This window comes from Prionailurus viverrinus, chromosome A1 (genome assembly GCF_022837055.1).
Source record: "Prionailurus viverrinus isolate Anna chromosome A1, UM_Priviv_1.0, whole genome shotgun sequence".
NCBI classification, from domain to species: Eukaryota; Metazoa; Chordata; class Mammalia; order Carnivora; family Felidae; genus Prionailurus; species Prionailurus viverrinus.
Genome location: NC_062561.1, coordinates 205,485,512 through 205,512,221, shown reverse-complemented (window position 1 = coordinate 205,512,221; position 26,710 = coordinate 205,485,512). Strand labels below are relative to the sequence as shown.

At 38.8% G+C, this 26,710-nt stretch overlaps 1 protein-coding gene across 7 annotated transcripts in view; it reads left to right on the top strand.

The window, feature by feature from the left end:
* Positions 1–26,710, top strand: part of NNT (nicotinamide nucleotide transhydrogenase) — a 96,205-nt gene that overhangs the window by 52,049 nt on the left and 17,446 nt on the right. For 4 of the 7 annotated variants that reach the window (XM_047849563.1, XM_047849579.1, XM_047849570.1 and 1 more), the window contains 9 exons: positions 1,055–1,216; positions 2,498–2,608; positions 3,618–3,763; positions 5,005–5,200; positions 7,753–7,986; positions 9,157–9,317; positions 11,331–11,510; positions 19,411–19,570; positions 20,698–20,779. In XM_047849563.1, coding sequence (XP_047705519.1) covers positions 1,055–1,216; positions 2,498–2,608; positions 3,618–3,763; positions 5,005–5,200; positions 7,753–7,986; positions 9,157–9,317; positions 11,331–11,510; positions 19,411–19,570; positions 20,698–20,779 — 1,432 coding nt within the window. Of the gene's footprint in view, positions 1–1,054; positions 1,217–2,497; positions 2,609–3,617; positions 3,764–5,004; positions 5,201–7,752; positions 7,987–9,156; positions 9,318–11,330; positions 11,511–19,410; positions 19,571–20,697; positions 20,890–23,231; positions 26,240–26,609; positions 26,692–26,710 lie in introns of those variants that run through there. The other 3 variants (XR_007150284.1, XM_047849591.1, XR_007150278.1) reach the window with 3 other exon arrangements.

Genomic DNA, 26,710 nt, shown 5'->3' with positions numbered 1-26,710 from the left:
ACAGTATTCTAACTCTACCTCCAGATGGTTAATGGGCCATGCATTGGAACCCTGGCAATTTTATATGTGGGTAGGGAAATATAACTTAAAACTGCAGTCTTATTACATGATTTAAAGTAAACTTAACGTCAATTTCTAGATGTTCTAGCTGTGCCACTTAGAAAGAAGTAGTTCATATCAAGGAAAAAAAGTACCTTATTTCAGAAAGTTGAATTCCAGCTCCCTGGTCCCCCCATTAGCATTATTTTTACTGACCACTAGGTAACCCTTCTGTTGCAGAACAGCCATCCACATGTTTGCTATTAAGAAAGGCAATAATTAAAGATGTATGTTCAGAGCTGACTTTGTATTCTGCACATTCTTAATTTAATTTGTTTTTTTTTTTTTTTTTCCTTTTCTTTGTAAAATCCTGTTTGCTGACTTGGTGTTGAGGCTGGAGCTGACTGCCCTGGCCAGCAGTCCAGTCCAGATTCAGGAGCAATTGCAAAACTTCTGTCCCGGGTGGGTGGAAGCCATATGTTTTGGGGAGGTGCTGGAGTGAATGAAATCCTTCCTACTCTTTTAAAATCCCTCTTCCTTAGCCAAATCTGAGTGACATGAAATTGGCTTCAAAAAAGTCCTGTCTTGTAAAGGTTGTGTCTTGCCCAAGTAGAAATGCTTTTTGGTAGATCTGTATAGGTCTGTAATTCTGGAACAGAAACACTCATATAAACACATGTGGCATTGTCAATGGAAATTAAAACAGGGAAGAGGACAATGGGGAAACTGTTATTCAGGTGACTCATAAATTCTACTAGATCTTTATAGCTTGTTTTATTTTGAGAGGTGGCAGTCAGGAAGTTGAGTTTGTTCATAATACCTTTAACCACCCCCCCCCCCCCCACTCCCATCATGAAATGTGTAAAAAATCTCATTATTGGCAAATCTCATTATTGGGTGCAGAATTTAAAAGGATTGACTATTTCACATGCTTGTGTGTGTGTGCGTGCGTGTGTGTGCTTTTAATCTTGAGGTAATTAATTGGATGTCAGCTCACACTCTTCTCTTTCTGTAGGTCTCACTGGGATTCTGGGTTTGGGCCTTGCGGCACCCAATTTAGCCTTTTCCCAGATGGTGACCACTTTTGGCTTGGCCGGCATCGTGGGCTACCACACTGTCTGGGGAGTGACCCCTGCTCTCCACTCACCACTGATGTCTGTGACTAATGCAATCTCAGGTTTGGTCCTCTCTTGTTTTCCCTCATCTTAGGTTTTCATGGGCTGTTTAGTTCTCCAGCCGCTTTCAGTGAGGTTTATAAAGTCTTTGTTTACAAATTGTATGGCTTGGCATCTGAGGCGGTGGTTGTGGTGATTTGGGCTCCCACAGGGGCAAGGATGGGGCCAGAAGTAAGGGGCTGAGCAAGTAAGTGTCAGGCCTTTGGGCTGCTCCCATCTCAAGCAGTGCAGAACCATTGTTATTTCTTTCAATTATAATTTCCTTTATTTTTATTTATTTATTAAAAACATTTTTTTTAATGTTTATTTTTATTTTTGAGAGAGAGAGATACAGAGGACGAGTAGGGGAAGGGCAGATAGAGAGAGAAGAGAGAGAGACACAGAATCTGCAGCAGGCTCCAGGCTCTGAGCTGTCAGCACAGAGCCCGACGTGGGGCTCGAACTCACAAACCGTGAGATCATGACCTGAGCTGAAGTCGGATGCTCAACCTACCGAGCCACCCAGGCGCCACTACAATTTCCTTTAAAGAAGGGATTCCTGTGATATAATTTGGAAACCACTGTTTCACAGAATTATAGTTGCGACATCTGTTAGGAGCTTTTCTTAGATTCATCTAAACATTCAGCTCAGCAAGTCTGTGCGCAGCAAGCCATACCTATCCTCAGGTTCACCATGAAGGCTTTGGAACAGGAAGCCCAGCTGGCCAGCCAGAGTAGCATCAGGCATTTCTTTTTGGTGTGAGTCTTGATGGTGGTCTGTGCAGCGGTCCACACAGTTGTCCAGGAGCTGGTCTCTTTGGCCCCCTGTGATGGCTCAGGTCTAGGAACGAGACCCACCCTGGATCTGCCCTGGCTTGGAAGTCTCATGGCACCAGTGCACAGCCCTGACAGCAGTGCTGGAGGCCCAGCATCCGAGGTCTCTGCACGGAACGTGTCTCATTCCCAGAGGCACTGTATTCTGGAAAGTTCAAAGTTACGGCTCCACCATCATGTATTTATAGTTCGTGCCAAGTTACTTCCAGTTCAGAAGCAGTTTATCCACTTTTTGATAATGTTATTGATTTATACCTTTATCGGAGGAACAGAGCTAGAAAGTTAAAGGAAGGCTGAATTTTTATGCAAGAGGAAAAACATTTGTTAGCTTTTTGCCCACAATAGTACTTGAGTGACAGTGTTGTGTGGGAACGTTCTCCTTTGTGTCTATACATGTGAGATCCTGCAGCTATGAATTGGGTGTGGCTGTGTCACTATGCCTGTTCACCATCTTGATTCTTTCTTCTTAGGGTTGACTGCAGTTGGTGGGTTGGCACTGATGGGAGGACAGTTGTATCCTTCCACAACTTCTCAGGGCCTTGCTGCTCTTGCTACGTTTATTTCCTCAGTCAACATTGCAGGTACGATCGCAATGGTGGTAAAAGAACCCACGGTGCTGTTTATGTATGTATGTATGTATGTATGTATGTGATCTCTATACCCAACGTGGGACTTGAACTCACGACCCCAGGATCAAGAGTTGCATGTTCCATGCTCTTCTGAATGAGTCAGCCAGGCGTGCCCCCCCCCCCCCCCCCAGTGCTACTTTTAATGGAGACATGAGAAGCAAATATAAATCGATATAGACTTTTGGAGTGTTAGACATTCTGATTTTAAGAATTTAATTGTGCCTTTAAAAATGGTCTCACTCAGATCATAAATGCTCTCTGTGAAGAAAAATTATTTTGCCCACTTGTAATTTTTAGAAACCATTTGATAAAAGAACACCCTCTTCCCCTGTGCCCCGAAATAAACAGAATGATTGTCTTGCTAAGGTTAACTAGAAAGTTATTGAATGCATAGTTTTGAATTAAGTTGACTTGTAGCTATCACCGTAACATCTCTAAATGAGTATACTTTTAGATAAAATTTTAGCCTTTTGCCTTATCCTGGCCTGTGTTCCTGAAAACTGAAAGCCTGGCCCATCACTTGTATAAACTCATTTGATGCTATTTTGTATCAAAAAATCAGTTAATATGTCCAAGAAATCTGGTGCCTGTTAATATGGCATTTTTTTCCTTTTATCACTTAATATAGGTTTAACAAACAGAATAACTTATTAAAAAAAATTACTAGCCTTTGATCTTTTGTGTTTCCAAGCTGTTTGAATGCCTGTTTACTTGCAGTCACGCAGAAAGAGTTGGTGCTGCACCCTGGTCACAAATTTTGTTTTTGAATATAGGGTTCCCTGCATTCAGTGGAACTGGCTTGAGTAATAGCCTAACTTAATTTTGAGCTCTTAAAATGTTACTTAATATTATATTTATCCTTAGGTGATAAAGATGTGCTTAAAATAGGAAAAGTGTACCACTTTAAAAATCATGTTGCTAAATGAGATACCTCTTTCTGTTTTATATTTACTTTGATAAGGTGGCTTTCTGGTGACCCAGAGAATGCTGGACATGTTCAAGCGTCCCACGGACCCCCCAGAATACAACTACCTGTATCTGCTCCCTGCTGGCACCTTTGTTGGAGGATATTTAGCAGCTCTCTACAGTGGCTATAACATTGAACAAGTAAGAGGCTGTTTTGAGAATTTTTAATTTTGCCACTGTGTTTTCTTTCCAACTAGATTTCACATTATCGTTATCAAAATTCAGGCTCTGACAAGCAAATATAATAATAACTCTAGAAACATCTTGGTCAAATGGAGCATTCCTATCCCCTAAGAATCCGTACCCCAGATTCTAGTGACAGATTTTCCTGCTAACTGAATGTGCTAACGTGGGTTTCCCTGTCTGTCCCTCAGTTTTTCTACATGTAAAAAGAGTCAAGAAAGTTATTAGTATCCTCTTTATGTACCTGGCTGGATTGTTGTAGGGATATGGTGAATTAATCAGTAAAAAATTTTGAAAATTTTCTGTTTCTCCCCCAACAAATTCAGTGCATCATCTTTTGTAAGCAGGAGATGTTATGTCAATTCATTTAAAAAAGACAGTTTAAAAATAAATGTTATGTAGAAAAGCAGAAATAATCAAGTTGAACTTCGAAAGTTCCATGTTCCAATATAATTATAATTGAGACTCAATTTTGTTCTGAACTCAGTATTTTTTTTTTATCACTTTTCAATGACTGTCATGTGATTGCATCTACTCTGACAGCAGGAAAATCGTGTCTCCCTTGGTTTCCGCTGTTCCCAGCATTTCTTACTTGTTGATTGAACAAAATCTTTTTTGAGAACAGTTGGAGTGGTACGTCAGGGAGACCCTTGTCTGAATCCCAGATTTGCTATTTTCTGATCATTTGACCTTGGAAGAATTATGTAGTAACCTCTTTAAACTTTGGTTTCCTATTGTAACATGAGGATGATGACTCTTTCAACTTTTGGGAATCTCATGGGACTGACTTACAACTTCAGTAAAGTATAGGGCATGGTCCCTGGCATTTACTACGTCAGGGATTGGCTCCTTTACAGCGTTTGGTCAGGTCTAGAGCCCATAACTCTGTTTAAACTTAGGTACTTCTGTATGCATTTGTGCATGCCATCCAATACAAAAGAAACCAATTTACCTAAATGGTATAACTGCAAGTAGAATTTCAGGTATTTAATTTGTTAATATCCCTAATGGATAGAAAGATATATTGAAATATTCAAAGAAGAAGTCATATTGGTCCCTCTATTATCTGAATTTAAAGTTGTTCTTAGGAAATCACGTTTCCTCAAGAGAAGTCCTCCCTATGCTAATAGACTGAAAGTTTTGATAGTCTTTCTGTCTCTCTCTCTCTTTCTCTCTGCTCTTCTCTTTTGTTTGCAAAGATCATGTATCTGGGCTCAGGTCTGTGCTGTGTTGGTGCCCTGGCCGGCCTTTCCACCCAGGGAACAGCTCGTCTTGGCAATGCATTGGGCATGATTGGGGTGGCTGGAGGCCTGGCAGCCACTCTCGGAGGACTAAACCCATCCCCAGAATTGTTAGCCCAGATGTCTGGAGCAATGGCTTTGGGCGGTACCATTGGTAAGCACTTGGCAGGTTTCTACCTTTATGGGAACCCATGCCCATTTTTTAGCTCACTCTTTTGGTGCAGTTGATGTACTTACTCAGTGTTAAATGTTTTAAAATGTTTGTATTTGAATGAGAATTATACCAACTTGATGACTTTTCACCAAAATAAAATACATTATATTAGAAACAAAGGTAATTATATTATTTATAACTTTCTAATTTATTCGAGCTTATTTTCTATGCTCTTGAGATTACCCATGTTTATTATCTGTTTTTAGGAATACCGTGTAAAGGTGGGCTTCTGTCCATGGCTTCCCATCTCCATAGTTAATGACATAACCTTGGTAGTTAGAAATTGATCATGATGGTTGCATTTACACGGTGGAAATCAACAGATACTAACATATCTGGGTTTCATTTATTGTTTTGTTGATTGTCCAGCCCTGAGAAAGTGGTGGAGAAAATATTAATAATGCAGCTTAAATTCAAAAGTGTGCTGTGTCTATAGCCATTATGTGGTGAATATCACAAAAAACTGAGCAAATATCCTCATAATGTTTGAAAACTATCATCCGATTTAGTGAAGCAGCTGCTCACATTGTTGATAATGAGTGAGGTTCTCACATGCATCTTTCAGTTTTGTCTTACTTGTTAATGCAGACAAAAATGTCAGCCAACATTCCCATGGGAACCACACTCATTCATCAGTTGCAACCACTAGGTTGGTGACAGACACAAGAGTTGGTAAAAGTCAACAAATACATTCTGTGAAAGTCAATTGGCTACATGGAGTTTACAATAGAGAGTATTATATGTTTTGTTATTTGAAACTTGTGTGCTCTATACCTTTATATCAGCGAAAACTCATGTACATACTTCTAACAGGCACAGGCACGTGTTTTTATCCCAAGGAGCTGGTGGTTATATATTTACCAGCATAACAGTAGCTTTAGACCTCCTTTTGTACTTTCGCAGGAATGCTTTGTGTCCTTTCTCAATAGTCCCTGGAAAGGAACTGGAAGGAAAATGTGTTGTAGGTTCATGGCAGAAAAACTTTTAGACAGGATCTTAGCAAGTATTCTGAGAGGCACTCCTGTACCACCTGCCTAGAACCAGGCAGGAGTTCAAGAGTCTCCTCATTTGCACGTTTACTCTACCCAGCTATTTGCATGTGTTCACCTTTGCTCCCACCCACCGCCCTGAAAACCTAAGCCTTCTTCAAATATTGAAGAAGCAAATATTGGCTTTTGGAGAAGAGAGCTTGAGTTATTCTTGCAGTAGGGGGATGTAAAAGCATGTGAAGAAGCGTTAGTCAGGGGAGTGTTTGCAGGTTGTGAGGGAAGAGGCAGGTGTCAGTGCTGTGTGTTGGGTTTTGGAATTGGACTGTGTGTTGAGAAAGCCTGCTATTTTGAAAGGGTATACATAGCCAGCATCCTTACCTTCTGTATAGTCCCTGTGAGAGAATATTTAGCCCATATGAGGAAGCAGATAAATACTTATTAGTGATAATGATTGGAAACCCTTAAATGTGTATACCCAAAAAAATTGAGGTAGAATCGGCATACATTGTATTAGTTTCAGATGTATGAAATAATGAGTCAGTATTTGTGTATATTGCAAAATAATCACAGTAAGTGTAGCAAATATCTGTCACCATACATAGTTGCAGAATTTTTTTTTTCTTGTGCTGAGAACTTTTTTTTTTTTTAATTTAATTTTTTTTTTTTAATTTTTTTTTTTTCAACGTTTATTTATTTTTGGGACAGAGAGAGACAGAGCATGAACGGGGGAGGGGCAGAGAGAGAGGGAGACACAGAATCGGAAACAGGCTCCAGGCTCTGAGCCATCAGCCCAGAGCCTGACGCGGGGCTCGAACTCACGGACCGCGAGATCGTGACCTGGCTGAAGTCGGACGCTTAACCGACTGCGCCACCCAGGTGCCCCATTTTTTAAATTTTATTTTAGAGAGAGAGTGTGAGCAGGGGAGACTGGCAGGCAGTGGGGAGAGAGAGAATCTTAATTAGGCTCTGTGCTTAGCACAGAGCTGGACGTGGGGTTTGATCCCATGACCCTGGGATCGTGACCTGAGCCGAAATCAAGAGTTGGACGCCCAACCGACTGAGTTATCCAGGGGCCCCTTGTGATGAGAACTTTTAAGGTCTACTTTCTTAGCAACTTTCAAATACGCTATACAGTATTATTAGTTATAGTCACCATGCTGTATGTTACATCCCCACGACTTATTTTGAGCCTGGAATCTTCACCCATTTTGCCCGTCCCTCTTCCCCTGCCTCTGGCAACCACCAGTCTGTTCTCTGTATCATGAGCTTGGTTGTTTTTTTGTTTTAGGTTTCATATGCAAGTGAGATCATATGGTATTTGTCTTTCTCTGTCTGACTCATTTCACCTAGCATGATACCCTCAAGGTTCATCAATATTTTCACAAACGGCAAGATTTCTATCTTTCTTTATGGCTGAATAATGTTCAGGCATGGGCTTTATCAGAGTTGCTTCTCAAAGCTGTGTTGAGTTTTAATATCTCTTTGACCTTCATTTCCCAACAGGACTGACAATTGCCAAACGCATCCAGATTTCTGATTTACCTCAGTTAGTCGCTGCTTTCCACAGTTTAGTGGGCTTGGCAGCGGTGCTAACTTGCATAGCTGAGTACATTGTAGAATACCCACATTTTGCTGTGGACGCAGCAGCAAATCTCACCAAGATCGTGGCCTACCTCGGTACTTACATCGGAGGCGTCACGTTCAGTGGCTCTCTTGTTGCCTATGGAAAACTGCAGGGTAAGTGATTTAGCACCTACCTATATTATTCAGTGTAAATATCTCTTGTTTAGGGGTCCATTTCAATTTTAGAAAATGGCTTAACTGTCAAAGCTGTCAGGTGAAGAATTCAGGTAGCGCTCAAATATATAAAAGACCCCCTCCTCCACATCACGGTTGCTTTCCTTTATTTGAGCCTTCCAGATCTCCTAAGGCTTTGAAGCTGTTCCTTCCGTAGACAGCCAACGGAGGAAACAAGTGCACAGAAACTTGTGTAGAGGGACTAGTTGACATTTGATGATAAATGTGAACAAAACAACATCTTCATAACCCTTAGAGATGCCTCTGTAGAGTTCACAAGAATGAACTTTATACGTTTTCCAGAATAGAGAGCAGCTTATTGAATAAGCTGATGTGATCACTATGCAGTACTGATTCTGAAAACAGATACACATTTTACGGCTGTAGCATGGCATCTTCTGCTCTGCCAAAGTCAGCCAGGAAAATAGAAGTGGGGGTAAAAAAAAAAACAACAACAAAAAAACCAAACCTCACATAGGCTGTTTTCAGTGTTTTCATGCAAAAGTGAGTCTATATAGAAACTAGTTTATGATATAAAAATCTGGTCTGGCCTCTCAGTAATCAAGTCATTAAAATTAAATAGGAAACTTCCATGGAACTTAAAATCCCAAAAGAACTTCAAGCCTACGATGTTCTTGTCTCATGCTTTGTTTTTAAAAACAAGTAGCAAACCAGGGCTCTGCTCCCTTGGGCTCAGTTGATAGAGTCAGAAATGCTAATGTGCTAGGACTCTGTTTTGAAGTTTTAAATAAATGAAACCACACTTAACAACTTGTGTGTCGGTCATACGGAAAAAAAGTAATTTTTTAAGATTTTGTGACAAAGAGTAAAGAAATTGTTGTGTGATCAAAGTAAAGAACAGTTAAGTTGAGCCATACTTTTCCTATTTCTGTTAACATTTGTTACGTCTAAGAGCCCTAATTTGCTTTTATGTTTCAGGTCCTTTTTTTATGCTGATATTAAATTTTGGTAGTTTAGGATTAAATGACACACACGTGTGTGTGTGTGTGTGTGTGTGTGTGTGTGTGTGTGTGTTGTTGTTGTTGTTGTTGTTGTTGTTTTAATTTAATGACACGTGCTAGGTTCTGACTGACATGCCCTTGGTCCTAGGTATCCTGAAATCTGCCCCTCTCCTGCTTCCTGGAAGGCACTTACTTAATGCAGGCCTGCTGGCTGCTAGTGTGGGTGGAATCGTCCCATTCATGATGGACCCTAGCTTTACCACCGGTATCACCTGTCTGGGCTCTGTGTCGGCTCTCTCTGCTGTCATGGTAAGAAGTCCGAGATGGAAAGCATGCACTCAGTGAGGAACTGGCAGTATTTTGTTTGATTACAGTCTAATCATATTTCTATCTCTTCAAGACCCTTGATGGAATAAACATGTTTCAAAATGATGTCACATGTTCTGTTTAGAATTTGGAAAACACAGAAAAGTGTAAGAAGAAAAATCCACTCTTTCTTTACACGTAATGGTTCCTTCCAAAGTTGTCATGTGACACATTTATTGTTCTGGGGTCTTTTCACTGGATCAGTGTGTTGGTGAATAGGGAATTTTAAAAAGCCAAGTGTTTTCAATACCATTTGTTAGGAGCCTCCCTGTTGTGACAGGGCCCACAGAATAATGCTTTGGGTTTTATGCGATAAGTGGAAGGTATTCTCTGCCAATTAGTTGTGCTAACATTTATTGGAAACTAGGATACCAAGTTAAATAACCACAGTAGATAAAATGGAATGCAGTTAATAAATCCTCTGGGCTCAGTGGGGGAGTTCAGCAAAGCCTTTCATGGTAGGTTTGGTCCTCCTCTGCCTCTCTAATTTTTGTATTTAGTATATTGATACATATAGCATTCTCTAGTTGCCCATGTGCTACAGTGTAGCATTTCATTATATCAGTGAGGAAGCCTTTGCAAACAGCTCTCTGTTATTCACTGATTCCCTTATTTGTCTAGTCTGGAGTCAACCTTATAGACAAGGTTAATGTTTTAAGTTTTTAAAATAATTTGTAGTGCTTAGCACAAAATTAGACATATAGTAATTGCTTATGAAACACATATTGGCTGCTTGATTCATGATTTACAGTGTTAAAATAATACTTATTATTATGTAATCCTAAAAGGACTGATTTTGACCAAGAAACTTTAGAAGTCTGAAAAGTAACTTAAAATTCTTTTTATGACTACTGACAATCCAATTTTTTTCAGGATTATATAGCACTGATTTTTGTTTTATTTTAAACCAATGAAAAGTAGTTTTGACTTTTTTTTTTTATTCAGGAGAGCAGAAGAGGTAAAAAAATGTCTCAAAATAAAACCAATAGCATAGAAATAGAAAATTTTAAGAATTACTATTTTTGAGAAGAAATGAATTTGATATTTAAGAGCTACTTTATGCTTTTATAAGGATGTCTGAGTAAGATAAAATATTTTGTGGACTATTTTAATTGCTTTTGACTTAATTAAGTAGCCTGTGAATACATTCACATTTTAAACTCAACATATGTGGGAGTATGTGGAATAAAAAGCAAAACTCTTCTTCCCCATCATGTTTTTCCTTTCCTGTGTTTAGTGATTTGGGGTTGCACTAGACAGACTTTGGATTCTGTTGTATTCCTCCAAAGAGTATTGATCATTATTTTTTAATTTATTTTTGTAGGCAGCTAACTTGGCTGCCTTCAGATTTCAAATCTAGCTCACCTATGATTGCAGGGGGTGGGGGGTGGTTGCTGAAATCTGTTATTAGATCAATGAGTAATGCATAAAGAGTGAGCCAGATATTTGGGCCGAGTTTATATATAGAGTTTGGGGCTCCCTCTCTTCAGCCTGCTCCTTTGCAGTTTGCCTTCTGCCTTTCCAGCTGCCTTAGTCACCCTAAATCCTGTCCTTGGATCTTCAAACTAGTGAGACTGTGGGCTTATGATTTAGTTTCAGCTCTTTCTCCTGGCACGAGCAGGTGCCTGCCCTTAGACTAACCATAAAAACCATACAATTCACTCAGTGCTCTCACCTTTTTCCAAGTGCAGACCCCTCTCTAGTTTCTGCCTGCTTTTCATCACTGCCTTTTAGGGACTTAGGGATATTTCGGGGCGGGGAGGTGGTTCAGTGTTCTCACTTGGTGCATCTGCGGGAGAGTTGACCGGATAGGAGGCACTTGGTTGTTACTGGCAGGAGAACTTCAAGGGAAGTAGGTTAATTGGAACACCAGAATGACTAAGAACCAAGATGTCCAGTGTCAGAGGTTTCATTTTTATCGTATTAATTTTGGTTCTGCTCTGGTTTTCATCGTAGGGTGTGACTTTGACAGCTGCTATCGGGGGTGCAGACATGCCCGTCGTCATCACCGTGCTGAACAGCTACTCAGGCTGGGCCCTGTGCGCGGAGGGCTTCCTGCTCAACAACAACCTGCTGACCATCGTGGGCGCACTCATAGGCTCCTCTGGTGCCATCCTGTCCTACATCATGTGTGTGGTAAGAAACGTGTGTGCACAAAAAAGACATGGTGTTCTCAAAATAAGGATGTGTTTGGTATTTTATTTGCAGTAGAAACGACTGTGTCCGTTCCTATTTTCTTCAGTAGAAATCTCAGAGTGTTTCATCTGGATAAATTTGCAAGACTGCTTTTAAAGCACCCAAGTGTAGATAATTAGGAAAATTAAATATAAAGATAAAAAAATCTTCCGACTCCCTCCAGCTGGAGATAAGCATTTAAGATTTCGGTCTATCTCTTGTATTCTCTTTTTTTTTTCTCTTTTACATACCCGTGTATTTACTTGTCTGATCATATTGTGTACTGTTTTACATTTTATTCTTTTCGTCTTACTATATTCGGTCATTTTATTATTTTGAGTATTATTTTTTAAATAAATAATTTCTGTTTATTTTTTAGAGAGAGAGAGCGCACGTGTGAGAGCAGGGGAGGGACAGAGAGAGAGGGAGACACAGAATCCAAAGCAGGTTCCAGGCTCTGAGCTGTCAGCACAGAGCCTGACGTGGGGCTCGAACTCACGAACTGTGAGATTATGACCTGAGCCGAAGTCGGTTGGTTAACCAACTGAGCCATGCAGGCACCCCTCTTGCCATTTCCTTATTACAAGTGATTTTTAACTAATATTTTAATGGACTTCATATAAATCCATCATATGGATATATAAAATTTATTTAATATTTCCCTATAAAAATTATATTGTTTGAGTTTTTTTAAAAAAAATTTTTTTTTCAACGTTTATTTATTTTTGGGACAGAGAGAGACAGAGCATGAACGGGGGAGGGGCAGAGAGAGAGGGAGACACAGAATCGGAAACAGGCTCCAGGCTCTGAGCCATCAGCCCAGAGCCCGACGCGGGGCTCGAACTCACGGACCGCGAGATCGTGACCTGGCTGAAGTCGGACGCTTAACCGACTGCGCCACCCAGGCGCCCCTATTGTTTGAGTTTTAATTTTCTTTGTAGAAAGTACATATTGGGCACCTCTGATTTTTGTCTTCGGATCGATTCTTCGAAGTGAAAGAGTATGCTCGTTTTTATCAGTTCTTTCTACTTATTGCTGTGTTGTTTCCGGAAAGCTTGTTTCAATTAACACTCCCACTGGTCATCTGTGAGAGTGCCTATCTTGAAGTTTTGTGGTCAGCATGATCTTTTTTAAAAAAGCAAAAAAAATTAAGAAAACAAATACCTCTTAGCTTCCTTTTTGTTGTTTCTAATTCTCTTCTGGATGGCAAGAAGATATCCTGCAAATAATTAAAGGTTTGACTAGAAAATGTTTTCAGATGATAGATACTATTCTCTAACAGTTCTGAATGACTGTGAAAGGGCAAGTGTGAAATGGAGTGACATCAGAATGTGGCTCTGCTGATTAATAATTCGGGCAGAAAAAGGACATTTATTCTGCCTCCATTCTTTTATTACAATATTTAAAAAAGACCCACCCTTATTTTATAACTCAGAATTTCTCAAATGTTTTCACTGAAAATCTCTTTGTAAATTGAGTGCTGAGGTTATCTTTTTATAGTAAAAAAAATTAGTTTTCTTTGGCCATATTGTAAAACAAAGGATTTGATAGCCCAAGTTCAAAGAAAGGAAGAGGTTTTAAAATGAAATCTTCCAGGGTGTTCAGGGAATTTGGAAAGGTGGAAGCTTGTGTCTCCTGCTTGAAAGGTGTCAGGCTTTGGGGTTTAAAAAAAACAAATGTTTGGGGCATCTGGTTGGCTCAGTTGGTTAAGCATCCAACTGTTGATTTTGGCTCAGGTCATGATCTCACAGTCCATGAGTTTGAGCCCCAGGGAGGACACTGTGTTGGCAGCACAGAGCCTGCTTGGGATTCTCTCTCTCTCTCTCTCTCTCTCTTTCTCTCTCTGTCCCTCCCCTGCTTGCACTCTCTCTCCCTGTCTGTCAAAATAAATAAACATTAAAAAAATTAAAAGACAAAAACCAAATGTTTGTGAACAAGGAAAAATGTATTCAATTGTATTAGAGATAGTTTTCTTAAAAAATGAACTTTTTTAAAATTAAGTTTTTGTTTGATTCCAGTATGATTATATACAGTGTTATATTAGTTTTGGGTGTACAGTATAGTGATTCAACAGTTCTGCACATTACTCAGTGCTCATCATGGTAAGTTTACTCTTCATCCCCTTCACCTATACACCTGTCCCCACCCACCTCCCCCCTGGTAACCATCAGTTTGTTCTCTGTAGTTAAGAGTCTGTTTCTTGGTTTGTGTCTCTTTTTTTCCTTTGTTCATCTGTTTTGTTACTTATATTCCACATATGAATGAAATCATATGGTATTTGTCTTTCTCTGACTGACTTATTTCACTTAGCATTTAAAAATGAACTCTTGGTTTGACTTTGCTTCATTTGGTGAATTTGAATGACCAGGAGGGGGCAGCAGGTTTTCATCATTACTTAAACTTGTTGGTCAAAACACTGATTTTAAAATTACACGGGAAGACTTAAATTTTAACAAAGCCAGTGGCATACTGATCTGGGGAGAGGTGAGGAGTACTTATGTCTAGTTCTTAGAACATCATCATGGGTCTTTCTTGGCTTTATCATTTTTTTTTCCTTAAATGGTTTTATTTAGGTTCTTAAATCTTATCAGTAGTATTTCCCAAATTTCTGTGTGTCTTTTTTTAATTTCCTTCCCATTCCCTTCTTCATCTAGTTTCTTTTATTATTGTTGGTTATAGTAACTACAGAAACTTACAGTAGCAATTCTATGACAGTAACTAGAATAAGGTAGTGAGAGGCAGTTGTTGAAAATACTTTTTTCTGTGTGTACTTCTGTGACTGTATCATCTTTGTCTTATGCTTTTCTCTTCTTTCATATTTCTTGATCTGGTTTCTGTATTTCTTTTTTTTCTTTCAATTTCTACCACGTCAGGCATGTCATTTACTGTCAGCATTTCACAGATATTTTTTATTCCTGTACCGTATAAGGCTAACAGGGTATTCTTACAGCTGTCTGTGACCCTAAGTGTCACTCTGGATCAGACTGATACTCTGTTTATAATAGCAACTCAAATTAATTTGGATTCAAGGACAGCCGAAGCTTTAAATTTTTAGAAAATACTATTCAATTACAAAAATAAAAGATGCTTAATGTGGGAAATTTGGAAGAAAGTAGAAAAGGATAAATACATAAAATCATTTGCAATGCCATTACCACTTAACTCTTAAAATTTAATATTCTAATTCCAGTATTTTCCCATATACCTATGTTCAAATATATTCTGTGTTGTTCAATGTTCTCACCAATGATTTTCTAATAATTTTTGGGGTCTGCCTGTTGTATCACACAGATATGCCATAATTTATCCAAGTCCATAGTATTGGTTTTTGTTTTTTTCTTCAGTATACCTCCTTGTACATTTTGATTTTTTCCTTTAGCTGACCTTTTTGTAAGTACAATTACTTGGTCAAAGGGAGTAAGAGCTTTCTGTTGGCTCTCAATATCTATGAATTGATGTCCACAAAGGACTGTCCAGTCTTAGCTCTCAACGGTGATGCGTGGGGAGCTAGTTTTCTCACACTCTCTTCAGTCCTATGTCTTATTATGAAACAAACAAGGCAACAACAGAAACGACCCTGCTGTAGTTTTCAGTTTTGAAGATAGAAATTTTCTCTCCTTCCAGATTGCCCCGATTCCTGACTTTTCACATTAATCTTCATTGATTCTTGGCTTGTGCTTGTTTTATTATCAAAAAAATTGTTTCTTCGTGGCCTATGCTTTAGCAGCTCAGAGTGGTTCCTAATAAAAATAAAAATGAAATAGCTGCTCGTGATTGGGCATTAAAGCTGGGTGCTTTACAAATGTTAGCTCGTTTAATCCCCACACTAATTCCAGAGCTAGGAGATACTATTCTTATTTTACAAGGAAGATATTTTAAGATGTCATTTACTGTTTGCCTTTGTGTTTACGGGGCCTGACCTAGCACCTGGCACCTCAGATGAGTATAATACTTGTTACGTGAACATTAGATAAATATTTGTCAGCTCATTTCATATTTTGGAATCTTCTCTGGATAGCATATGGTAACAGATGTACTATCATATATCGATATCTATTAATATTACTAGTATGTTGTAGCTTCATTATTTTATTATTTATTAAAGGAAACATGCAAGTCCAAACCGGAACAGAGTGCTTTTATTATGTGAGAGGGAATGAAATGCTCCCCGAGTGGCTAATCAGTAATACCGAAAATTGAATTTTTGTTTTGACAGTTCTTCTCTTGTGTGTCTTCTGAGCCGAATGCTGTGGTTATACAATACCCAGTGTTAAACTGAAAAATATCGATAGTGTCCAAAGAAGCAGCTCAAGTGAATAATTTGCTTTATGTCTAGAAGTCACATAGACATTAACCTCTTCATGATTTTACAGTCCATGTGCTTGAGATTGTGTCCAAACAGCCTGGGAGGTAGAGCGCTTGTAGAAGGGGAACAGCATTTTCCGACCGAATTTTCTGATTTTTGTACTTTGTTGCTTATTTCCAAATGAAAATAGAACAGAATGAAGCACATCAAAGCCAAACCAAAAATAATTTCTTTTTTTGCTTTGCAGTCAATTATTTGGCACCCACAAAGCACTGAAATGAGAAATGATAGTAAATGGACTGTATGTTATTATTGCGTTAGTTTTGTCTATTTTATGACCTTTCTTTTGTTTTCAGATTTATTTCTTATAGTTTGCTTGGAATGATGTGAATTAAGGGTCTCTTTAATGTAGCATACAGTTTTCATTATAGGGCTTAGTAACTTGAAAGGAAGTCTTGGATAGTGTTGCGAATACTTTGTCTTGGGAGCTGGGAACTCCTCAGTCTGCCCAGGATAGTCTCATTAATCACTTGAGCAAGCAAAAAAAAGAAAGAAACAAACAAACAAAAGAAAGCCCTACACCCTAAGCATTTGTTGAAAATATGATGTTGCAATGGTAAATTCAGGGATGAAAAATAATTTAGTTTTTAAGAGACCACATGGAATTAGCTTAATGGTGATATAATTGTGGATATGTGTTTAACAAGTTGACTTTGATTGTTAAACTACTGTGTGGTTCCCTTTCTTTCTCCTGAAGATGCCATTAGAAGTGGGTAAACATTAATTAAATGTCCTCAGAAATTCTTCTCCTCCATTCAGTTTTATAGGGAGAGAAGAATGGTTCCTTTTACACCAAGTTAGAGTAAAGTGGTCATATCCTTGTACATCTGTCCCTCTGCAGGACTGAGTGATGCAGGTGATGGAACCATTTTGTATGTTTCACTTTTTAAAAATTATCTATGAGCTGGGGCACCTGGGTGGCTCAGTCGGGTGAATGTCCGACTTTAGTTCAGGTCATGATCTCGTGGTTTGTGAGTTCGAACCCCGTGTCGGGCTCTGTGCTGACAGCTCCGAGCCTGGAGCTGCTTTGGATTCTGTGGATTCTCTCTCTCTGCCCCTCCCCTGCTCATGCGCGCTCTCTCTCTCTCTCTCTCTCTCTCTCTCTCTCACGAATAAATAAACATTAAAAAAAATTTAAAACAAGAAAAAAGTTATCTATGACAGAAATATCTCTATGTCTGAAATACTCCTTTGAATCAAATGTTTTTTAATCTTTCAAATTTTTATTTAAATTCTAGTTACTTAACATACAGTGTAGTATTGGTTTCAGGAGTAGAATTTAGTGATCATCACTTACATATAACACCCAGTGCTCAACACACATACCCTCTTTTATACCCATCACCTATTTAACCCACCCCTTACCCACCTTTCCTCCAGCAACCTGCAGTTTATCTTCTGTAGTTAAGAATCTCTTATGGTTTCTCTTTCTCTCTCTTTTTTCCCCTTCATCTATGTCCATCTGTTTTGTTTCTTCAATTCTACATATGAGTGAAATCAGATGGTAGTTGTCTTTCTCTGACTGATTAATTTCGTGTAGCATAATACACTCTAGGTCTATCCACGTCGTTGCAAATGGCAAGATTTCATTCTTTTTGATGGCTGAGTAATATCCCATTGTATATATATATATACTACATCTTCTTTATCCATTCATCAGTCGATGCACATTCCTTTGATTTAGTTTTTAAGGCAAACATTTATTTGGTAGAACATATTTCTGTTAATTTCAGAATCTTCTAATTCAAAACTAGAAAGGATTAACAAAATCAACAAATGTTGAATGTTTGGAAGTCTCAGACCTGGCTATTTGGATTTTCAATAAAACCTGGATTTAAGTATAGGAGGTTGGGTTAAGAATTTAAATCTTTATGTCAGATTGGGACTCTATACCTAAATAAAACCATTATGAATTTTTCTCCGGCCCTCTTGTCTGTTCATAAATATATAAAGATATTCTGGACTTTATTTTGTATGTGATAATCTTAGACAAGTTTACCAGAGTTTGGGCTCTGTAAAATGCGAATGCTGTGTCTGATAAGTGAGCTTAGGTCAAAAAGGATAATTACAATTCTGACAACATTTGGATCTATCCTCTTTATGTTATTGATATGCCGCCTTTAGTCAGGTATGGCTCTCTGTTCATCGCCTCTGCACCTTGTCCTCCCTGCCTCTACCTCTGTCCCACTTCAGACGTGTATGTTCACGTCTGCATGAAGGTGGTATAGCAGGCTGGGCTGTCTTCGTGTGGGTTGTCGTGTTTTTTTCTCCTAGTGTGTTTACATGTCCCTGGAAATCCCAGTTGCTTTTCATTCTTTAAGAATACAGTATTGTCTTTTTTTTTTAAGTAATAGATTGCATTTATATAGCTTTTACATGGTATACACATTGGATCAATCATATGTTTATTATAGCCCTTTCAGAAGTGAGAAATCCAGTGCTGATCATGTAGAATGACTGCTTTGTTCATGTACAGTGATTTGCATTTTTTTAAAGCTTATTTATTTATTTTGAGAGGGAGGTAGAGACAGAGAATCCTAAGCAGGCTCTGCATTGTCAGCACAGCGCCTGATGTGGGCGAGAACTCACGAACCGTGAGATCGTGATCTGAGCCAAAACCAAGAATTAGACACCCAACCGACTGAGCCACCCAGGCATCCGTGCAGTGATTTGAATTCTTAAAAGGCATTTGCTTCTTGTCTTTTACCACAGCTCCAGAGGTCTACAAATGAACTATTGTAGAAACCAGACCTGTGATTTTTTCACATGATTCACTTGTGTGGCACATTGTTGGATGATTGTAAATGAGCATGCCTTCCTCTTATTTTTTTTTCCCCAAGATTATTTTTTTAGTTAAAAGGGTGGGTATAAGTTTTAATGAAATGGTGTATGAACTTACTCGTTTACCTTTTTGGAAGTAAAATATTTTAGGAACCTAATGATGAATCCAGTCACTTCTGTTACTGCTTCCTGGAGCTGTATGTAGTTGGTTTGGAAAAGAAGAATGTATCAACTCCCACATTTCTTGTTTTCTTGACGACAGAGGGCAGCAGACTCCTAAATGATGTGAATTCCTATCCTTTGGATTCCTCCCTGTTGGAACTGGTAGCAGGATTCACCTGAGAGATCTATAGAGTCACCTTGTAAAATTTCTCATAGATATCGTTCTCTTTCACTCTGGTGAAATACATATGGAGGTAGAACTTGCTTAATCAGAACACAGACAGTAATAACTGGATCTGAATTTCATTAATTTCTTAATGTTACTGGTAATTTTCCATTAAATTCTTTCTTAAAATTAACTTTTATTGAAAACATGTCAGTGTGCAGTTGACTTCATAGATGTGATCTATGTGATTTTTTTAGATGATCAAATAAAAACCTCTTTAAGTGATTGTGAATATTGTATACATTGGATACAGTAAGTTACATAGATTAAAACTTTCAAAAAGTTATGTAGATTAAACTCTCACAGCTGCTTATTTTGTTCTCCAGGCAATGAATCGCTCCCTGGCTAATGTGATTCTTGGAGGCTATGGTACCACTTCAACAGCTGGTGGAAAACCCATGGAAATTTCTGGCACACATACAGAAATCAACCTTGACAATGCAATTGACATGATTCGTGAAGCTAATAGCATTATTATTACTCCAGGTAAAAAACCAAAAGCAAAAAGTAAACAATCTATAAGAGCTGCTGGAATTTATTGTATTAATACAGTTTCTTACAACAGGAAAAAAATTGAATTGGAACTTACTTATTTTTTGAAAATGTAATGGAAACATAGAAACAACCCTCTGATTACCAAGTAAAAAATGGTGAGAATCCTTGGCTTAGGTTAATATTTTGGGAATCATATAGAGATTTTACAAACTGATATAGAGGGTTCTCGCCATGTCTTTCTCTGATTCTGTACAAATGTTTTAGTCATCTTTGAGTCTTGGTTATTTTTTTCTCAATGATCATTTTTGGGATTAATGTGAGTATTAAATTAGAAATCGTGTATGAAAGTATCTATCTCACTCATTAGACTCAATAAGTGCTAGTAAATGTTAATCTCTTTCTTATCAACAGTAAATATTTAAAAAAATCATTGAGAATCATGTGATTTCCAATAAGGTGAGGTAACATGACCTAATAGAAAGAACCTGATCTGGGAGTCACAACACCTCAGTTTTGTTCTTAATTTTACCTCCAACAATTGACATGACATTGACCAAGTCATTTAATCTCCTAGCCCCAATCCCTAATTTTTCTCAGGTTTAGCTTAGTTTTTCTTTAATCCTACCCCAGAATTCTGTGGTATTACAGGTAATACATTGGCTTCAGATTAGGATTTTAACTCTATCATGCTATCGTAAGAGTTTTCTAAAAAGGAAATCTATTGATTTGACAAGTCTAGAAGTTTGCTTTCATTTCTAGTCCTGTTAACAGATTGCCCCTTTTTTTTTGGCCTAAAAATATGTTTTGAAGGGGCGCCTGGGTGGCTCAGTCAGTTAAGCATCTGACTTTGGCTCAGGTCATGATCTTGAGGTCTGAGAGTTCGAGCCCTGCGTCGGACTCTGTGCTGACAGCTCAGAGCCTGGAGCCTGCTTCAGATTCTCTGTCTCCCTCTCTCTGTGCTCCCCACTCACACTCTGTCTCTCTCTCTCTCTCTCTCTCAAAAATGAATAAACATTAAAAAAAATTGTTTAAATATGTTTTGATCAAGGGAGAAATTGTAGTTTATAAGATTTCAAAATAAAAGTCACATTCTTCTGTGTCCTTCATGTTCTTTGCAGGCTATGGTCTCTGTGCAGCCAAAGCGCAGTACCCCATCGCAGACTTGGTGAAGATGCTCGCTGAACAGGGCAAGAAAGTCAGGTCAGTGCTTATAGTGCCTGGTTTGCAGCACGTGTGTGAGAGGAAAGGAAAATAGAGGACTCACGTTTAGATGACTTTCTTACAGTGGAGTTTTACGTATGTAATCCCAGGTAAAGAAACTAAGTTGTCAAAACCCTATTCTAGCCTTAGTCTTGCTACCTAGTTGCACTGAATCTAAATACAGCTCCATTTTAGAATGGGAAACTTTATTATACCAAATTCCGGGATTTTTGTTAAAGGGGTAAAACAGAAGTCCTGTTTCTGGTTGGATTTGGGGAAGGAGGTCACACAAAGCATTAGAACCACATCAGGTTGTACCTTTTGGTTTCTCTTGTTCCCACTGACTGAAGAAAAACCTCTCAAACGAGAGGTCTTTGTAGAGTGAGTGGGACCCAGTGGTGATCCCGTGGGCTGATTAATGTTTGACTGCGTTCGCTCTCCAGTTCTCATGGCAAAGACTGTTGAAATTGTTTTTCTCCTAAAGCCATACGTTTTTTGAAATATGGATTAGGGCAGTAGCTGTCCCTGTTACTTGGCATTTGGGCACTAGACTCTGCCCTTGAGAGGATCTTGAACACAATGAGGAAGTTGAGGACTCTGCAATTCTAGATTATTCCCATGACCTTGGATAAAGGGTTTGAGGGATGTAAAGGTGGGGCCAGTGGGTGACAAACCCTTGCAGTACTTTGTATCTGGCTTATGCACTTTTGGATCCCTATTTTGGAGTGAAGAGACTGTCTGGAGGACTGTCCTCCCAGGGGGGAGGGATACCTGTTTCCTCTTGAGTAGAGAAGCTGTTCTCTAGCAGTTTCACTGACATAGTATCATAAGTCAGAGAGACAAGCCAACTCTATTATCAAATAAAGTTAGTTTGTTCACCTGAAAGTTAATGTATGTTGACAAAACTGTTAATGTCTGTTCATGAAAATCCCTTTTAGATGTCTATCTTATACTTTTTCTGGGGAAGATGATAAGAATAAGCCTTAACCACGTGCCTAGAACTAATCAGAGCTAGTCAGAGTGTCTACACAAGATTGAATCCTGAATGTCCCAGCTATTAATAGTGGTGAAGAGACTTAGCCGATGATAGAAGGGGATCTAACATTTTAGCATCAGCTACATTTTTTTTCCTTCCTTCCTTCCCTCCTTCCTTCCTTCCTTCCTTTCTTTCTTCCTTCCTTCCTTCCCTCCCTCCCTCCCTCCCCACTCTCTGCCTTCCTGCAATCCATAGTTAGTCTGTGTTTTTCAAATACGGAGAGTCAAAATACTATTTTGTGGTAGGACCAGCTTTTCTGTGATGTAGATGTTACCATATTTAGTATAATCTTCGAGGAATTGAAAATCGAAGATGAGAAAAATCACTGGCTTTGTTTTTTGATTTTCACATATGAAGTCTCATTTTGGTCACTGATTCCCATCTTCTTAATCCGGTATTGTACAGGGCCACCCTTTCAGTCATACGTTTGCCACTTAAGGCATTTGCAGACCTACACAAGGAATGGATGTGTTAAAGAATCTTTTATGATTTTCCTAAAAAGAAATTGTTTCTCTTTTATTCAGTCCACATGTGAGAAGTCTAATGTATTAGTAATGCCTTCTGTTACCACAAATGTTTAGGACGTGAGTGGCAATCCTAATGAAGTAGAGAAAGATAGCTTTCCTGTCTTAGTTCTCCTTTGGGAAGGGATGATTAATCTGACATACCTCCCTTATTGCCCACGGACCAGCCTATATTAACCAGACAGCTTGGAAAATCAGTCCAGGGTGAGGTGGATGCAAAGTTGGGGAGCATCGTGACTATAGGGTAGTTTGACAGAAGCAGGATGTGAGGGGAGAGGACTAAGAGGGATGGAAAAAATGATAATCAAAGGGATGAGACAAATGAAATTTCGGTTTCTGACCTAATTAAAATGTGATTTTGACCCATGAGGACATAACAAAAATTGTTGTTTTAGGTTGATTTCTGTTACACTGCATGGGAAAAATAATTACTTAAGATTGATGGGAGATATTTAATTAAACATATGTGAATAGTTTCTCAGTTACAATTTGTGTTTTATTGAAGTAATTTTGTGAACAGAATATCAGACTTTATGTGAGAGAGAGTTCCGTCGTTTTACTGAGAACGTTTTACTGAGAGAGTTCAGTTTTTTACTCTGATCTGTTGAATTTTCACCATGGGCTTCATATGCAAATGTCATGTTTGAGTTAAATGGAAGCGAAGTGTTCTTGCTAACACAGTGACAGTAGATTATCCTATTTTTCCTTTCTAGTTTCTGAGTGGGTTTTTTTTTTTTTTAACTGAAAGGGAGTCATAGAAATTGTTGATTTTGTCTCATGTGTATTATCATCTTTTCCTGGGAGAAATGCAGATTTTCTTGATGAAGTTAGGAATATGTCTGTCTGTAGATGCTGCCTTTCTTCTTCTTCTTCTTCTTTTTTTTTTTTTTAGGAGACAAATGTCTGTTTGCATGAGATGGCTGCAGCATTACCTCGTATTTTAATGAAATAAATCTGTATTTACAGTTAGCAGTAATTTCGTCCTTTCATCACTCTGTGGAGCTCCCACGGTGTTCATTGAGCACAGCTGCTGGGCCTCTGGTGTCAGTAGATCTTTGTGCCTCAGGACCCCAGCATGCCTAGCATCCAGATGTGGTGACATATTCGCACACATACCCCATGGAAATGTGCCAGTGAGGACATACGATTGTCATCAATTAGTTATGCCCAAGTGGTGCCAAGAAAAATTGCATCTGTCATACAGTCTGTCTGGCTTCATGGCCCATGATTGATTTAGAGACACTCCTGTTTTCCTTTCCTTTGGCTACAGTCATAACATACTCACCGGGAGCTGAGATTGCATAATGCAGCACATGACATTTCATGACAAGAGCTCCTTTCCGAACGGCATGAATGTTCACTGACTTAGACTTTCTCTAGTGGCCAGTACATTGTTGCTTCCCAGTTGGCCAGAACGCCTCTATAGCTTCCCTAACCTCTGCTTGATCTCTAAAAGCATTTTATTACCAAAATCTTATGCTACAAAAATGTAGACATTTTTTTTTCTCTTTATTTCCCAATCTTTGGATCAATACGATGGGCTTTTCATTATAAAGCAGAGATAGTGTTCCCAGTGAGTAATTCTTAGAAAGAGGTGTAATTTTTTTCTGTTTGCAATTAATCACTGCTGGATTTTCTTTTCAGAAAGCCTTATTGCTTGGCTCACCACAGAAGTCTTTTGAATTTGTGAAACCACCTTTCAGTTTCTCTAATTTACTGACTGATATTATGTATTGCTTTCCTATTAATGTTCAACTACATCTTTCTGTTAATAATTTGTTGGTAGAAATTTATACTAGGGATTGGGATTCAAGGGTGCATAAGCGCAATTCCCACTCTCAAATGTTTATAGTTATGAGGAAAGCAAATCTGTACACAAATGAATCCATGAATGAATTCCATTTAATGTGATAGTATGGTAGGAAAAGTAGAGTGGAAGGAGGATCAGAATGCAGAGGAGAGGAGTAGGTAATTAACCAGGGGACGTTTGAAACCTCTTGTGCTACTCAGAACATGAATTTTTTGCAGGTTTTTAAAAACATTTAATCTTTTTCATTCTCTGTCTAAACACATCTAGCTGCCATTGGTATTTGCGGTTTAATAGTGCTTTACAGTCTCGTGTGGCATGGCTATCGGTTTAAATATGTGTTATTTTTTGCTAAGGAATCCGTTCTTTGAAGAGAGTTGAAGATGAAATATTTTGTCAGTCTAACTGGATTTTCTTGTTTTTCGTGGATTACATATAATTCAAGTAAACAGAGTTCAGCCTTCTTGGATTTGTTATGTATTGGGATGCAGGAAGAGATAGGACATTCAGATTTATAAGGTAATAAAGGTACATGCTTCTGAAGAGAATAGATATTAATTAGGCCTGATAAAATATTCTGAAATTTGAGTAACGAAAGAAGACATTTTATTTAGCATTTCAGCGACAACTTGCAATACATTCTTTTTAGACATGACTGTTCATGTTAATGACCATTCACTGAACAGATAGTTATATAGTGTTTGGTGCCAGGCACCGTTCTAGGTCCTGAGAATAGGTCCTTGAGTACACGGATGAAAATTCTGCATATTCACAGTGAAATGTACATTCACAGGGAGGTTATATCATAGGCTTGAAGATTCTGACTTGGAGACACTTACAGCCCCATTGTGTCTTCAGCTAAGATGCAGCTGAAATGATGACAAACAGCTGTAGCATAGAAAATTGTATCAGAATTTCGGAGTTACAGCTGGTACTACTGGGTGATGAATTAGTCAGTGCTTCAAGTTTTCTGAAAGAATATGGTGTTATTTCTTTGCACTTTGCTCCGAGCCTACCTTTTTGAAAAACATAGTGGCCAGGAAGGTGGGTGTGATGGGAGTTATTTGTGTAATTAGTCATATGAATGAAACTTTTGGTAGAAGGGAGGAAAACCCAAGAAAGTATGTACATTCACTCACGTCTGTGTTCAGCCTATTGTATAGAATTGCCAGTAACTTCTCAGATCAGAGGTATTAGTTGTGCTCCTAAAAAGCGATCCTGTTCCTCGCAGGTTGACTGTTGGCCAGACCACCTTTGGCCTTCTATTTGTATTGTTCACAGCATATTGGTGTGGTGGAAAGAAAGCCTGTGATTTGGGTATTTTGTAAAGGCTCTGCCATACCCTTGTAGGACTCATTTCTTGGACACGTTTGTCATGGGCATTCTGGTGGTCTGAGGGAGAAACTTTTACTACTCATGAAACTGGTGCCTCTGACCATCAGGGTGGTTTTTGGCTTCTTGGTCTAGTATTAGTCATAATAAACTCTTTGAGCCGATGTTCTTCAATGAGGTTCATGTAAACATGGCGGAGTATAAATAAATAAAAGCCCTTTTCTCATTTCATGTTCCAGTTCTTCACTATCTTGCTGACAATTTCCATTTTATGGTGCTCACTGGCTGTTGCCTTCCAACAGCCGTTCTGCAACATCATTACAGTTATTCAGACAGGAAGATAAAATTATGTATAATTCTTACCAAGTCTCTGTAATATGCTGGAATATAATATTTTAGAACATTGGTGAAAAATAGAATTTTGGTTTTTTCCTCTGATATCACTCTTCATAGTCTTGTTGGTTATTTTGAAATAGAAAGCGTGTCAGTAGTCATACCGTTTCTATTCTGGGCTTGGTTGCTGGATTTGGTTCAGTGATGGAAAAGCCAGATTTGGGCACAATCTATAAAAACATCCTCAGAGTGGAAAGGGTAGTGTGACGCAGTTCTGCAGAAGACTGCATTGATGTTTGCATTGTTGTCTGACCTGATCCTCTTTTAAAAAAAATTTTTTTTTAATGTTAATTTTTTTGAGAGAGAGAGAGAGAGAGAGAGAGAGAGCGAGAGAGCGAGAGAGAGACTGAGTACAAGCGGGGAAGGAGAAGAAAGAGAGGGAGACACAGAATCCCTCCCTGGAGAAGCAGGCTCCAGGCTCTGAGCTGTCAGCATAGAACCTGATGCGGGGCTGGAACCCATCAACCACGAGATCATGACCTGAGCCGAAGTCAGGCGCTTAACCGACTGAGCCATCCAGGCGCCCCTGACCTGATCCTCTTTAGATGACTTCTCATTCTTTGGCTGGACCTCAGCATCACCGGGCACTTGCACAAATGGAAAACGTGACCATAGCCTTCTGTCAAACATTTTCTCATTCACAGTCATAGGACAGGTTCTGTTATTCTGTCTTGGAAAAATTGTGCCCCTGAGACATTTTTGTAAGCTCTTTAACATTCATAATTTTTTTTCCTCCAGAAGGGAAGGCCATAGATGAACACCAGATTTCAGACCCGAGTAGCAGTTCAGCCCTTATTTGCCTTCAAAAAAAGAATGAAAGGTACATAATGTTCTCTAGT